This window comes from Cucumis sativus, chromosome 7 (genome assembly GCF_000004075.3).
Source record: "Cucumis sativus cultivar 9930 chromosome 7, Cucumber_9930_V3, whole genome shotgun sequence".
NCBI lineage: Eukaryota > Viridiplantae > Streptophyta > Magnoliopsida > Cucurbitales > Cucurbitaceae > Cucumis > Cucumis sativus.
This window is the reverse complement of record NC_026661.2, coordinates 3,478,405-3,493,643: the sequence shown is the minus strand read 5'-3', so window position 1 is coordinate 3,493,643 and position 15,239 is coordinate 3,478,405. Positions and strand designations below refer to the sequence as shown.

Sequence of the window (15,239 nt, the reverse complement as noted above, 5' to 3'; positions counted from 1 at the left end):
CTTAACAAAATAGTTTACATTCTATGTGTGTATATAGGAGTACTTTGGAATTTTCCAAATTTTTATTTATTGTATTTTTGTTCATTTTGTCATTTTTTTAAGAAAAAAACGTTTTCGCTATTTTTTCAAAAATCATAACTTTAAAATTGATATTTTTCTACTTGACTCAATTTTTTATTTGTTAGTAAGACATCTATTAGTAATATAATCTATAATTTATAATATTTTTTAAATAGTGGTATTTAATTATCAGTACAATGGACACAAGAGTTTAAAGCTTGAAAATAGTGTTACTATACCAAAAATACAATAAAAAAATACATATATTATTGGATGTATAAAGCAATAAATCAGATCATACAAATCATCTTCATCCTGCACTTATCTAATACTCTTATAAAATGCAAGAACGTCAAGAATGTCTTGAGAAACAAGTCTTCATCACAATAACGATAACCAATCCATGAATGACATTTGATCAGTGGCATAAACAAAACAAAATTCCATGGAGTATGAATTATTATTAAGAAAGTATATGTATATGTATATATATATTATAATTGAAAAAATGGTTTATTTTTAATTGTAATTATTGAATAACATGTCAGCTAAATACATAGATGGGACACGTGTCAGCTATGGAGAAAGATAAAAGAAAAAAGGTGGTGGGTCCAATGTTAAATAATAGTGGAAGGGAATAAATTGATACGCCCAGCTTGGCGGCGGGAGCATTTCGGCTGCCCATTACACAATACAACAAAGATTAAAAATAAAAAAAGGTTAGGAGTAAAAGAGTCTCAAAATATTCGAATACGTTGGTCCTTCTTTTTCCACACGGCTTTCTTTCTCCACGCCCTTCCGTACGCAACGGGGGCTGCCTTACAATTGGAATGGTGTCATGCTTTTTCCCCACTTTTCATTTCTAGCATCTATCTCTACAACTTCCCCCCCACTTGGATCTCTACGCAACTCTCAACCCCCCCATGCTCTTCACCCACTCCCCCAACCCTCTACTCCCTTAACCCAAGTATACTCGAATAAATATAAACTTATTCCTTTATTTTCCTTCTTATCTTTATTTTTTAAAATAACTTTAAATGGTATTATTGAATAATCTATTTATTAAAATATTTATATTCATAACAGCTTTTAATTAACTTTTTTAGTGCTTATATCTTGAAAATTCAGTCCAATCGAACCACCTATCAACTAGTTGACATGAGAAACTCGTATACAAATGTTGAGTACTTCTCAGACTTACTCTACTAGTCGAAACATAACATTGAAACTTGCTTGTACAAGTAGAAGCAAAAGCAAGAAGGTGTTTAAAACTCTAATGTCTCCCACCCATGTTACCTAGAATCTTCTTGAAAGAAAAAGTAAATATCATACCATTTCTCACTCTCGCGTACAAATATATATAGGTATACATGATCAATAACTTTTTGTTACTTTAGTTAAACACTAATTAGATAAAGTGTGAATACAAAATGTTGTACGAATATTTATTCTTATAGCCAAAGGAAATATCAATTGTCATTGTGTTTGATCATTGTATCCACATATTTGTTAGGTGAGAATTTCTAGTCTCATCAAAGTTATTGCCAATGTATCGGGGTCACGTCACTTTTTAGTTAACATCATTCTTTAGTTCTCACAGCTTATTTACAATGTGATGCCACATAAAGTACAAATATGACAACATAAACTTTAAATTTAGATAATAAATAGCATTTAAATCAATTACAGTTTCACTATAATTTCAAGATATCCAACTCTTACAACAAAAATTAAACTATTAGCACTGATATTTTAAATTTTGAGAATTTGAAGACTAGAAGAAGAAAAAAGGTTGGTTTTCACAGTAAAAGTTAAACACAGTGACGTTGAAATTTTAAAATTGAGGGCAAGAGATAATGATTTGATGTGTTTGAAGCGTAAAGTATTTTTAATTTGAAAAGAAAATAATAAATATGTATTGTTATTATAATGTTTGGTAACATTAAGAGTGAAATAAAGCGTTGATGGGGACGAAAAAGCAATGGAATGGCCACAAATTAGGTAAAAGAGGAAGGAGAAAATTGTAATTTGGAAAGGGAAATGAATTTGGGAGAAAAAGAGAAGAAATGTTAGTTTGATATTGATGATGATAATGATGGCCAATAAAGTCCATATTTTAATCATGCATGCATCCCGATCCGTTACGTGTTTCTAAGTAAAGGGAAAAATAATTAAAAATAAAAATAAAGAAGTAGAGAAGAGAAGGAAATGATCTCCACAGATTCCGCCGACGCAGATATTAGAGGTCCCACCACCTGAAACCGCCACCTCACGGCACTGTTCCAAAAAATCAAGAGGCGGTTGCGGTTGCGGTTGCCGTCTCATTCCTCCCATCCGGCCCCACCACATATCTCATCACTTACTTGGAAACCACAACACTTTTCTAAAATTACATTATTAATTTCGGACGGCAGAAACCCAGAATGTACACGTGCCGTCCAACACGATCCTGACATTTAACACCGCCAACACGGAATTCTTTAACCCCACCCCCCCTTTCTTTAACAAAATAATAATAATAATTAATCAATTCATTTTCTCACGTCGGCGTCGCGTCGGGCGGCTCTCATTATGCTCGCTAACCTACACGTGTCGGTCACCGTTTAAATCAAAAATCCAGTACTTTCTTCTCTTTTCTTTTCTTTTCTTTTCTTTACTTTAATTCTCTCCACCGCTAGATTTTACGGAGGAATTTTTTAGAACAATAATAATACTGCCCAATCGGGGAAAATTACTTCCACTTAGATTTAATAATTAAGTAGTGACGATCTAGTAAATGTAGAAATATGAAGGACTAAATTCGGAGTTAATTGGTTGATAAGGAACATTTTTTCTATTAGTTCCAACTTTAAAATTGAAGGTTACACTTCTTTTCTTACAGCATTTTTACAATAGCACTTACGAGATTCAACATTGAATTACAACATCTCTCAAGCTGCCACAAAAAAAGACAAAAAAAAAGAAAAAAGAGAGAGAGAAATAAACAGTACCCTATTTCCAGCATGTTAATTTTTTTTTCCCCTTTCTAAATCTCTAACAAAATTAAATCCCAAAAAAATTAATTGAAAAAGACTAAATTAGCGGAGAAATTAAGCATCAACCGGCGGAGCCAGATTAAGATCGAGATTCAGAATTTCCTTCGCCGGTCGGAAGTCAACCAAGGACGATGAGTTCGTATCGGTCTGGATCCCGCCGGTGAACCTCGACGTCAAATCCACCGTAGCCGGATCGAACCGTATAGGATAACCATGAGCTACGAATTCTGCTCTACCATAAACGTCCGTGAACAAAAGCGGACGAACGGTGCCGCCCCCATGTAAAAACTGAGGTTGAATGAATGGAAAAGTTCTTCCAACGCCGTAGCTTCGGGCGATCTCCGGAGAGGGGGTTTTCTCATGGGTGGAGGAGGAAGAGGAGTCGAGGGTGCTGGTAGGACTAGGACTTTGGTTGGTGTTGTGAGGAGAAACGTCGATGAAGTCGTCAGGAAGGGGAAAGTTGGTTTTAGCCTTGGCGCCACGAAACTGACGGGCGGCAGTGTCGTAAGCACGTGCAGCCTCCTCGGCGGTGTCGAAGGTACCGAGCCAAACGCGGCTTTTCTTGGTGGGATCACGGATCTCGGCAGCGTATCGACCCCAAGGCCTCTTACGAACGCCACGGAAATGGAGATCCTTAGCATTGTTGTTGGAAAGAGAAGGAAGGGATTTTTGGTTGGCAACCATGGCGGTTGTTAAACGAAAAAGGAGTGGTTGAAGGAGATGTGTAGGTTGTTTTGATTACACTGATTTGGGGATAGAATTAGGTGTGCTGGAGTTATGTTTTATAGTAGCGCCATCAGGATGGAGGTGGGCCCTACGGATGGATCATGTTTTTTTCTTCTCTTTTCTTTTTCTTTTTCTTTTTCTTTTTAAACATTAAATATTTATTTATTTATTTATTTATTTGGAAATTTGTAATTTACAAATCGATGGTACAAGAAACAAAGTACATCATAAAATTTGACTAAGAATAGTGAACCAAAGCTTGGGTAATATTCATATAGGGTTCAAATATCAATTTTCTGTCCCTGTACTTCTTGTTTCATTTCATTTTATGTATCATTTATTCCATTTAGTTACCAACAATACAAAATATATATATATGTTCCATCTACCTAAATTAAAAGTTCTCAATAATATTAAAATTACGAGTTTTCAATAATGTTAGAATTATCTCGTAGTGCAACAACAAGGATATTGTCAAGGTTCTTATTTGAAGATTATTTACTTCTTCTATTTAGATTATCGAATGAGATTATACCATTTGTTATGACAATCATCACTAGTGATTACAGGTAACTAATTTGTACATTTAAGATTACAGATTCAATACTTGATAGATATTATATTATATTATATTTGTCTTAATTCACTATCAACTTAAACTTCTGACTCGGTTACACTAATTTAAGATGGTCGAAAGAGGTCCTAAATTCAAATTTTAATAATATTAATTCTACTTTATTTGGTATTAATTTTCACTCGCGAGATCTTCTTCATTATATTTTAAGCAGATTTTTGAATCAATTGAAAGCTCTAGATTTTATCTTTTACTTGCAAGGCACGCGTCTTCCTATATCAACTCCCTTGATCTTATTTTAAACAAAGTCCCACAATGGTAGAATTTCGACATTGCCTATAGGAAGTCTAAGCTAAAAAAAGACAAAGTTGCATCTCAATGAAAAAAAAAAAGGAACAAATTTGAAAATTCAAATAGTTAAAAAAAGAAAAGAAAAGAAAAGAAAAGAAGGGAATAAAAGGGAAAGTAATAAAGTAAAGAGGAAGAGAAGAGGTGGGTCAATGGGAGAATTGACTGGGTGGAGGGGGCGCCGCCCAACCCACGAGAAAAGGACGAGGAAACATAAAAAGTGGAAAAAGAAAATTGTTATAATAATAACAATAATAATATTGTTAATATTAATTTAAAGCGTTATTTAGGAGTAACGTGGCACGCGGAAATTTCAAGACCGGTTGCTTTGCAGCTACACGTTTCTTTCTATCTTTTTCTCTCTTTCTTTCTTCTTCCTCCTCCTGCCGGCTTATCGCCTAACGAGCCGCTATTACGCCCTTTCCTTCCCCCATCCTCTCTTTCACGCTCTTCTTTAAGCGCCTCTACCACACGCATAAATCCCTTCCCTACAACTTCTTTTTCTTCTAATATTTTACCCATTCAATATACAAAACTAAAAACACCAACTCAAACTTTTATCATTTCAAAAATTAACTTCTTAAACAAACTTCTTTTTTCTTTCTTTCCATTGCCAACAACAATTAAGTCAACAATTGACTTTTTAACCTTTTTAAAATTAATAAAATAAATTAAAATATTTATAAGTTACAGCAAAATTTTACATAACATCAATCAATTTCTGTATTCATATAATTTGAAAATTTTGCTATATATAGTAAATATTTTTATCAAATTTACTATTTTTTTATCATTTTTTAAAAAGTATAGTTTAGTAATAATAATGGAACTTGGGAGTTTTAAGTTTGTTTCTTAGCCATCCAATTCTCATCACATACATCAACAAAATGAATTAAGGATACTTAAACAGAAGTAAAATAAATTATTTTAGGTGAAGTGATGTAACGATTTAGTGAAATCCACAAAAATCAAGATGATTGAAAATGAAAGAAAGTACTTTTCCTCGCATCTTCACAAAAATAGACCTAACACAGGATTTTATTTAAATAATTTTGATGAAATTTTAATATTTTCAAAATGTATCATTTCTATAACATATTAAGTTGGGTATTTTTGGCTTTTGCAATTATGCATTATCATTTTTGTTGAAGGACCGTTTAAAGTCTGACTATTAGATTGTATGGAACAATGTTGGACATATTGAATTTGGATCAATGAAATTTTTCTCTATGTTGATGACGAAGATTCATCACTAACTTCATCAATTCTTGATATAGGGTTGTATGGTTGAGCATTTAAGAAAGTTAGTGTATTCAAACCTAGAGTATTCGATCAAAGGATAATCTAAATCTCATCATTCCCTCTAAATTGTTGCAAATTAATTTTTGAGTTTTATAATTGGTTGATAAGGTCTAAATATTTTGGTTTCATAAATGGAGGCTGTAATCATCATACTAAACAAGAAAATAAAATATTGGGTAGGAGATTTTAGGAGCAAAGTGTTGGGGACCATTGTTAGAAATGCAATTAATCCTTCCCCATCAAACTTAAAGAAAAATTGTAACAACCCACTGAGTAAATTAGGAAATTTCCACTTATATCACATAGGAAGAATGTTTCCATGTAAGTGACCAGAAATATTAATGATATTTATTCATGCCCAACTGTAGGTTTCTATTACTACACATTGACAAGTAAAGTAAATTCAATTGACCAAAACATTATTTTAAGACTAAGAATTAAGATTCTGAACCATCACATAAACTCAAGGTTGGAATTTCATAGAACATTTATTATTCAAAAGAGACCATGGATTTTGTAAAATGTTAAATAGTTTTTTACAAATTTCTTAAATTTTGATGTAATTGAAGACACTAGAAAGGATGAGAAGTACAGATATTAAATTTGTAATTGAGTTAATATTAGTTTTGTGAAAGATATAATTGGAATAATAAATTGATCCTCCCTAGTAAATATAAGTTGAAGCTTTCATAAAGTAAGAAAAAAAATATAAAAATAGTTTAGAAATTGATAAATAATTAAAAAAGAATGAAGAAAAGGAGGTGGTCCCACGCGCCAAGGGATGGACTCAGCGCTTTCAAACAAAAAACGAAAGTAATGGTTCGGCTGCCGATTTTACACAAATACATTACAACTGTCACCATTCTATCTCTCTTTATATATATATATAGGAATTAGGAAGGAAATGCTACTTAGACCGACAGTTCGTAAACAGTATCATCACCCACCATTTACACACCGCCACCTGTCTACTTCTCCTCTTTACGCGTCTTTAATGACGAGCCGTGTCGTACGCGTTCTTTTATTTATTTTCTTTCGGTTCAATCACTTAATTACGTCTCTCTTTCCTCTCCTTTCCTTTCTTTTATTTTTAAACCTCTCTGCTTCTTTCTTAATTTAATTCACTTAGTTACGTTACAAATTTTCATTTCCAATTAACCTTTTTTTCTTTTATTTTAGTTTTTAAACTTTTCAATTATAAATTTAATATTTCTACAGCTTTTCAACTGTCCAATTATCAGACCCAACAATTTCAATTTTAATAATCTAAAAATAAGGTAATGTCTTTCTTTAAAAAAATTAATGTTTAGCCTTTTTATGGTATCATAGCCTTAAGATTTTATCATACTGAAATTTCCACCAATGTTGTCCATGTTTAGATATGACACTTTCATTAGTCACTATCAAATACCTGTAACCAACCAAATCTACTTGGGTAAGATTTATAGTTTTACAGATTAATCAGTTTAATGTATATTAGGTTTTGAAATCGATCTATGATAAGTTTATTATCTAATTTATTCAATTAATCTTTCTCAATATAAGTTATAAGGTAATTGTTCATTCATTGATCTCTCGCTCGATTATGCAATTGAGTCTCCACAATATTTATAGCAGAAACAATAGTTGTTGTAACATGTAAAATCAATACCAAGGTGCGTAAAGAGTAAACTAATTAATAGACCTTATCTCTTTTTGTAATGACAATTTCTACTGCAAGATTACCTATGCTTTTTAGTTCAATAAACTATGGAAGCATATAAACAATGTAATTTAAAAAGTTGATCCTCAAGCATATAATTCAATACCTATGCTTTTCGTAATAACACATAGCTTTTGTTTTATACAAAAATCAGTAATATGAAAGATACCTATTTTTACATAGATTCGTACAAGAAGCCAAGGGAAAGGAGGTGGGGCTTAAACCTTAATAATGTAATGTAATGGCCACTTGACACTTGTAGCCGTCTACTACACCTACCTTAGCGCAGCACAATTCTGGAAAACAGCCCCCTCTTCTCCCTATTTAATTCCATCCCATTTAAATTTAATTTATAGAATTTTAATCCAACAAATAAATTTAAAATCGATTGAAAATATATAAATTACTATTAAACTAATCGAAAATGTATGAACTAAAATTGAATAAACTTTAAATATAGAAATTAAAATAGTATTTAATTTATTTTATATTAGATCGATTAAAATTTTAAATTAATTGTTGTTTCAATTTAAATACATTTTAAAGACTCTTATGGCCTTCATTAAATTTTTAGTTTAATAGTTTTTTAAATGAACTTGTTTAATACAAATAATAATAATAATAATAAAAAGAATGAGAAAATGAGATGAATAAAATAGTGATTATTTAAGATGATTAAGGGAAATTTCTATATAGGCATAGCTTTGCTTCTAAAAGTGAAATAAAATAAACCCAACTACATAGCTAAGTGCCTCTTCACAAGAAGTTTATAGGAAATATTTAGGAAAATTTTGCAAAAATCTTCTTTCTCCATAAAAGTTGTATGATAAGGTATTTCTCGAAATTGGTAAAACTAATCCTATATATTCTCAATGGAGAATTGCATAGACTATGACAATTGCCCCAATTAAATTCCTCAACTTCCAAACGATTCTACTTTAACTTTGTTCTAAAATTAAAATCTCCCAAATTTTTAATTTTGTCTGACGTTTTTTTTATTTTTTATTATCAAATTTGAATTCCAGCGTCTAATATGGTATAAATAGTATTCAAAATATATGTTCCATTTTTTAAATTTGGCTATGAATTATCAACGCTTGTATCGAGGAAAGATGTTAGTCTTACAATGAGAAAGAAATATACTTTTCAAACACGAAAGGATTATACTTTACTTTGCAAGTCTTTTAGATTGATAATGAGGTGTTTTCAAAGAAATTACGAATGGGAAAATAAAGGATTAGTATTCGATGAACTCCACCAGCTCAATTTAAGAAGAAAGATAAAAGAAACTATTAAGTTGTTTGTAAGATGGGAGTTGATTGACAGTGAATGAGAAGTAATGGGATGAAACTGAAAGTTTGGGCTTCATTTCAAATTTCATGCTTTAGACACATAATCATTGAGATTGGAAAAAGAAAAAAAAGTGCTATAAATGGAACTTTTTTCTTAAAAAAAGAAACATTGATGTATGAATTTGAGTAGAAAATAATGGAGTGCAGATTATATTTGATAGGCAATTTCTTTCAACACGTACCTTTCAATTAGTTTGGGCATTGTAAGAAGAAAGAAGACGTCACCTTCGCAGAATCACAACCACTACTGCACCAATATGTCTCCCAAGTCACACCCTCCTTCACCCTACGTAACAATAACAAAACCACCAACAACCAAATTATTATTCAAAAAAACAATATCAACATTTCTCAAAGTAAGTATTTAATTTTTACAATAAGTTAGAGTACCTAAATTCTATTTACGTAATTTAAAGCACCTAACGCATACAGGAATAATAAATTAATAATCCTCGAAGAAACTCCTAAATGAAACTACGTAGTTCCCCCATGGCTTGATCCATCTCTCCCGAATAACTCCACTTCTCTAGATTTTCCTCCGCCATGGCTTTACTCTCCAACACAAACTTCACTTTCTCCCATTATAAACCTTCTCTTCTCCCAATTTCCCCATCGACCCACAAACCATGTCTTCTCCCACCGCCCGCATAATCTAAGCAAAAAAACTCTCTAATTTAAGCAAATCACATATATAATCCAAAGTAAAATCACAAAAATCAAGCGAGAAACGAGAGAGACGACCTCATCGCAGAAACCAAACCGCTCAAAACCTCATCGGCTTCCTTCAGGATATGGTTTTCAACGTCTGACTAGTCTCTTCCGGCCTTATCAACCACATCGGCTCGACCTTGCTCGAGAAGGAGAAACAAGAAGAAATTCGGTAAATTCAGATTCAAGGCCATTACTCATCGGAATTTGAAAGCTTTACCAAAATTCTTTTCTTTTGGAGGTTATCCGCATAAATTTTCGTTGTAAGATTTAGCGCTGGTAAATAGATTTTGTTCTGTTTTTATTTATTTAAAAATATCGTTATACAATTAATTATTTTAAAATTAAATTAAAAAAATACTTTTCGAACTTTGTACTTTAGGTCAAAAATATTCTTAAACTATTAAAGTTAAAAATATTGAAGAAAAATCATTAAAGTTTTATTTTAAAAATATGTCCGAACCATTGAAAAACTTTTACGAATATGTTCAAGCTAAAAAAAAAGTTAAAAAATATTCTCTTTTATCCAAATTTTACATTAAAAATTTTTTAAGTTAAAACTAAAAACCTAAATTTAATTGACTATAAATGCACGCGAACATTACGAACACAAATTAAAATATAATTAATAGTTAAATAAAAACGTATTTAATGATAATATGATAAATCTATGTATGTAAGATTTTTTATATTAATTATTGTTTTTGTTACGTTTTAAGGAGAAAATTTTAAAATAACACCTCAGTTCGTTTACTTTTGGCGGATTCAAATTTATTATTTCACATTCAACTTTTTATCAACATTAGTTAAATAACAAAATACTTTCACCTAAGAAAATGCAGGTGTGAATATGCCTTCTTTTCATAACTTAAACAAACAAAGCTATATATGTATATAAGGAGTAAAAAGCAACATTAAACTACTCAGTATTTTTAAAAAGGTCTGTTAAGAATATTGACTAAATTTAGACCTTTAGATGCATATGGACTTGGACTTTAACACAAAAACAAACTCTATGATATTTTAATCTAAAGAAAACAAGGGAAGCTTTGCAAAACGAGGACTCGATGTCTTCACTTTACTCAATTATGATGACAAAACTAACTAGAAGTCCCCCATGGCTTCATTGCTTATATATATGATGGAAGGAACAAATCCTATTGAGGTATGAATTATGTGCAAAACAAATCCAAATCCTCATTAAATTAAAAGGAAAAATCTTTAATCCAAGTTGATAACAAAATTAAAGTAGTTATGTAAAGAGAAATGGATTTTTTAAAATCATTTTTGTGTATTTTTGTTTGCATTTAATGAGTTAATTATTCATGTAAATCATTAATTCTTTGAATTATATATTTTGATTCAAATTTGGTACATGTTAAATTGAAGTTCAGAGAGAGAGACAGAGAATGGATGAAACAGATCAAAGGGTGAGATAAAATGGCAGGGTCTGCTAATTTCTATGACATGCAACTGTTAATCAAATAAAATTTAATCCATGAGTACAATTCTTTAGAATTTCTATATCATAAACTATCTCATATTTGTTTTTCATGCTGCAGACTGCTGTGAAAATGGAAGTAGATTCAAATAACTGAACTGGTAAATTGACAGCATCTAATTCCCACAAATTTGTAAACATATCGATTAGATCGAAATTGAAGTTAGAAATTTCATGTTTCCCAACGTCATCTCCATACAATTTTTTCTACCAAGTCACCAAAACAAGGAAAATGATGTGTAGGTTTTAGTGGATCAACTAAAAGTTCCCTGCCAAGTTAGTTTCCATGCTTATGAACTAAATAAAATGATCCATCAGCAAACATGTTTTCAGTAGGCGTATCTTGATTGATTGATTTCATACGACTAACCTAACCTTGCAACATTTGGATATAAAAAGAACTCATAAGATATTAAATCTATGTTGGGTGGTTAGATTGAACTTATAAACTCTTAATCCTATATCAAAGTCAAGATGTTCAAAGCTATACGAAGAGAATATAGCTGACAAATGTCATGAACGGAGATGGGTGGTTAGATTGAACTTATAAACTCTTAATCCTATATCAAAGTCAAGATGTTCAAAGTTATATGAAGAGAATATAGCTGACAAATGTCATGGACGGAAGATAAGCAACGAAGGCAGAAAATGGAAAGAGATTCGTATTTTGCTTTAAAGGAAATGCACCCAAAAAACTGGACAAATTGGTACATTGAGGTTGTGGAATAAAGGTTATAGAATCACTTCAAGAGAAAATTGCCCCATCCTCAACGTTGCAGAGCCAAAGATAGCGAACTTTTCATTCGAACGTTTCTAGAAAAGATGCCTAATCTCCTAATTGATTACTACTCATCGAAACATACAGGAAGGAGAGGAAAATAGAAAGAGGTTCTGCAACTGAAACAAAGACTTGAATTTCAATTTATCTTGGGGATGCAAATATCCAACAAAGTGTAAAATCAGCAATGAAAATGAAGGTTCCACAGAATAAGATTCCTTTCCTTAATTTCAAAATGAATATTTCCCCCTATGTAAATTTATAATGGAGTGGGAATCTGACTTTAGTCGTTTACGTGAGAATAAGACAACCAGGCAAACAAAGACAGAGAAAGACAATGGCATGGACCGGTATATATTCACTCGGATTATTCATCTTCAGGTAGTGATAAGACTATTATAAAATCCCAAACACTAAAATCCAACAATTTAACATCTAAAAGGTTGAAGAAGAAGAAGAAACTTCTGAAAAATGAGCAGGCGTTCTACTAATTTTCCTCCAGGAATTTGGCAGGCCAGGAGGGAACACGATCGCCAGAGATATAACAGAAATGAATCAAACCGAACGAACTCCACACCTTCACACACTCAATCATTTCAGGTCAGCGGGTTAACGATTCTTTTGTTTTGCAACGAACTGTATTCCAATCCCACCATCAAAGCTTATGCTTTTATCCTACGACATGATTTGCAGGCCATAAAACAGAACTCGTAGATCTAGATCACATTTAAATTCCCTGTTGATAGTTCTCCTAGTTTTCATATATTAGTACTTGAGAGGTTAAAGAGATGATAACAATTGTATAGCTCATGCTCGTTCTCGTTCATGTGTTGTCAGAATTCTTACAGACAGATAGATCCAGTTCCATGGAGACCTGCTGGGGAGACAGTGATAACAAGAATATTGGACATCGGCAGGTAAACAACACAAGAGCTTAATTAGTAGTTATATTGGAACTTTTGGTGTTTTGGATTGAATTATAGGCAAACCAAAGAAGTTGGTATTGCAGATTCACTTCGCAAAATGATTTGAAATTATGAAAACTTAAGAGGCCAGGCAAAGTCTGCTGTATATTGCCTGGAAATAACATGGCCTAACATCTAACTCAGGAAGATAACTTGGCAGAGAAGCAAGAAGTTCATGACTTTCACCAGTGGAAGAATTTGGGGGAAACAAACCACAAAGTGTCAGAACTTGGAGACTGATTTGTTGGAGAATCTCTGACTTAAGGGAGTTCAACAACATTCAACATCACACAATGCATTAAGCACAAATTTGTTCAACAATAATTCATATCACAATTTGCAGGGAAATAGAAATATGGCATTGTGGCATTCTTGATTGAATTGCTTATTATAAATAGCTATAACTTTTGAGAAGAACGGATTGCAATAACTTTCAATTTTTTTCATGAGCAGCATCCAAATTTGCAATAACAAACTAAATCCCCTTTCACAATATCATTTGGTTTCAGTTTCAGAGGGAATCTACTTACATTGCCTTACATCCTGCAAGTAAATTCCATATCCTCCATACTTCGTTGATAATTCATTGACTTTTTGAGAAATTTCCAGCCGTCCAGAAGAACCGCCTGCAATAGTCAGAATCATCACACATTCAAGACCAAGACAGCTTGAGGCCAGTCCAATACCGGCGGAGCTATACTCGCCAACTCCAAGATCCGAAGGGAACTCGACGCTAACATCTGAAGAGCAAAATATGGCACTGAATAAGCTGAAGAAAAAAGTGTATGATCCTCCGAGTAACACAAGTAGGAGAATAAGTTTCTATTACAGAGAGAATAACAGAGTAAACTCCAATGAGAGGCACAACAGCAATGGTGATGAAGAAGGCAAGAGATGCGCCGTTTGCCTTGAAGATTTCCAGCCAAAGGAGGAGGTGATGACGACGCCATGCAACCATATGTTTCACGAACAATGCATAGTTCCGTGGGTGAAGAGCCACGGCCAATGTCCGGTTTGCAGATTTACCTTGTTCGAACGAACAGAGCGAAGAGGATCAGCTTCTTCCAATTTCAACAACAGTGTATCAATTGCGCCGCCTAGTAGCCTAGTGGACGAGGAGCTCGTGTACTTGATACGAGCCATGGAAGAGGCCCTGATGCTACGAAATGTGGCGGAATTTTGGGGAGCATGAAGTGCCATCACGATGCTCCCCAGAAATCAACATGAAGAAAACCGTAAATTTGAAGGAATGATGAAATCTGATCACTAAAAAATTAATGTTGTGCTTTGAACATGAAATAATTCGAGGAGAGAGCTCGTTGTAACCATAAAAGCATCCTCTTGGCAATGACATTTTGGATCGATAGAGTTTCTTCTCGATCTCGCGATGATCATGAAATTCTTGGCGCCAAAACTCATATATTTCATCATGCAATTTAATCGTACTAATTTTCAAATAGTTTACAGCCAATAATTGCTTTGATTATTGATGTTTGATGCATTCATCATGTAAAGTGAATAGAAATCAAAATAGAATTTAACCTAACAAAAAATATGTAGCTTACAAGTTACAACTACTTAGTTCACAATCACATGTGTTTGGACTTGTTTCATATTGACGTGGTTAGCTTTGGATCATCCAAGGCATGCACGTCTCTTTTCAACTCTTCTTCGGTTCTCCACCAATCAATTCATAACTACGCAATCCATACACAATTACTATATTTTATTTGCATCTATTAATTTATGTTAATTAGTATTTAATCAATATTTTATAATTAATTTGCCTAATACATTCTCTTTTCGTATCAATGATTGTCTCTTGGCAATAACCAAATTTAGTGTTTTGGAAAATTAGTACACTTATATAGTTATTATCATTTCTCGAATCATCACACTTACAATATACATATTCTTCTAAAAAATAAAAGCTTTTTCTAATCAACAATCGCGGAAAGAGAGATTGGTAGTTCGATTTCTAGAAATAGATGTCAGATTAGTACTTATTTTGACTTGAAGAATGAAAATGTTCTCCCATTAACTTAAACATTCGATTAGAGATAATTCTCTATTTTTAATACAACACTTGAGCTAGCATCGGTTGGTGAAGATCGATTTTTCGATCAAATCGTCACCAAACATACTATGTTGGTTCAAACCAATCCAATCATAAAGGAGTATAAATTGA

The 15,239-nt window shown here is 32.4% G+C and overlaps 2 protein-coding genes and 1 long non-coding RNA gene across 5 annotated transcripts; 1 reads left to right on the top strand and 2 right to left on the bottom strand.

Moving 5' to 3' along the window:
• Window positions 1-2,859: 2,859 nt before the first annotated feature.
• On the bottom strand, window positions 2,860-3,866 carry LOC101210659 (ethylene-responsive transcription factor 4). Its single transcript, XM_004136791.3, has one exon. The coding sequence runs from the start codon at window positions 3,777-3,779 to the stop codon at window positions 3,150-3,152; it is 630 nt and encodes a 209-aa protein (XP_004136839.1). The 5' UTR covers window positions 3,780-3,866; the 3' UTR covers window positions 2,860-3,149.
• A 3,939-nt stretch (window positions 3,867-7,805) lies between these two features.
• On the bottom strand, window positions 7,806-10,165 carry LOC105436084. 3 transcript variants are annotated; one of them, XR_004218335.1, is made up of 3 exons: window positions 9,530-10,165; window positions 9,282-9,385; window positions 7,806-8,067 (listed from the first exon to the last, which is right to left on the bottom strand). It is a non-coding gene; the product is annotated as an uncharacterized LOC105436084 (long non-coding RNA). The 3 variants fall into 3 exon arrangements; XR_004218334.1 differs by having other exon boundaries at window positions 9,490-10,162; XR_969998.2 differs by having other exon boundaries at window positions 9,841-10,143.
• A 2,285-nt stretch (window positions 10,166-12,450) lies between these two features.
• LOC101210416 (E3 ubiquitin-protein ligase AIRP1) lies at window positions 12,451-14,597 on the top strand. Its single transcript, XM_004136790.3, has 3 exons — window positions 12,451-12,686; window positions 12,924-13,003; window positions 13,661-14,597. Exons 1-3 carry the CDS (start codon window positions 12,558-12,560, stop codon window positions 14,241-14,243), a joined length of 792 nt encoding a protein of 263 aa, XP_004136838.1. The 5' UTR covers window positions 12,451-12,557; the 3' UTR covers window positions 14,244-14,597.
• Window positions 14,598-15,239: the final 642 nt, after the last annotated feature.

What these genes read in the sequence shown, in the direction of transcription:
- LOC101210659 (XM_004136791.3), bottom strand. Translation starts at nt 3,779, where the DNA reads ATGGTTGCCAACCAAAAATCCCTTCCTTCTCTTTCCAACAACAATGCT.
- LOC101210416 (XM_004136790.3), top strand. Translation starts at nt 12,558, where the DNA reads ATGAGCAGGCGTTCTACTAATTTTCCTCCAGGAATTTGGCAGGCCAGG. An exon ending in CACACACTCAATCATTTCAG is followed by an intron (nt 12,687 to 12,923) that starts GTCAGCGGGTTA and finishes ATGTGTTGTCAG; the next exon opens with AATTCTTACAGACAGATAGA. An exon ending in AGAATATTGGACATCGGCAG is followed by an intron (nt 13,004 to 13,660) that starts GTAAACAACACA and finishes AGAAATTTCCAG; the next exon opens with CCGTCCAGAAGAACCGCCTG.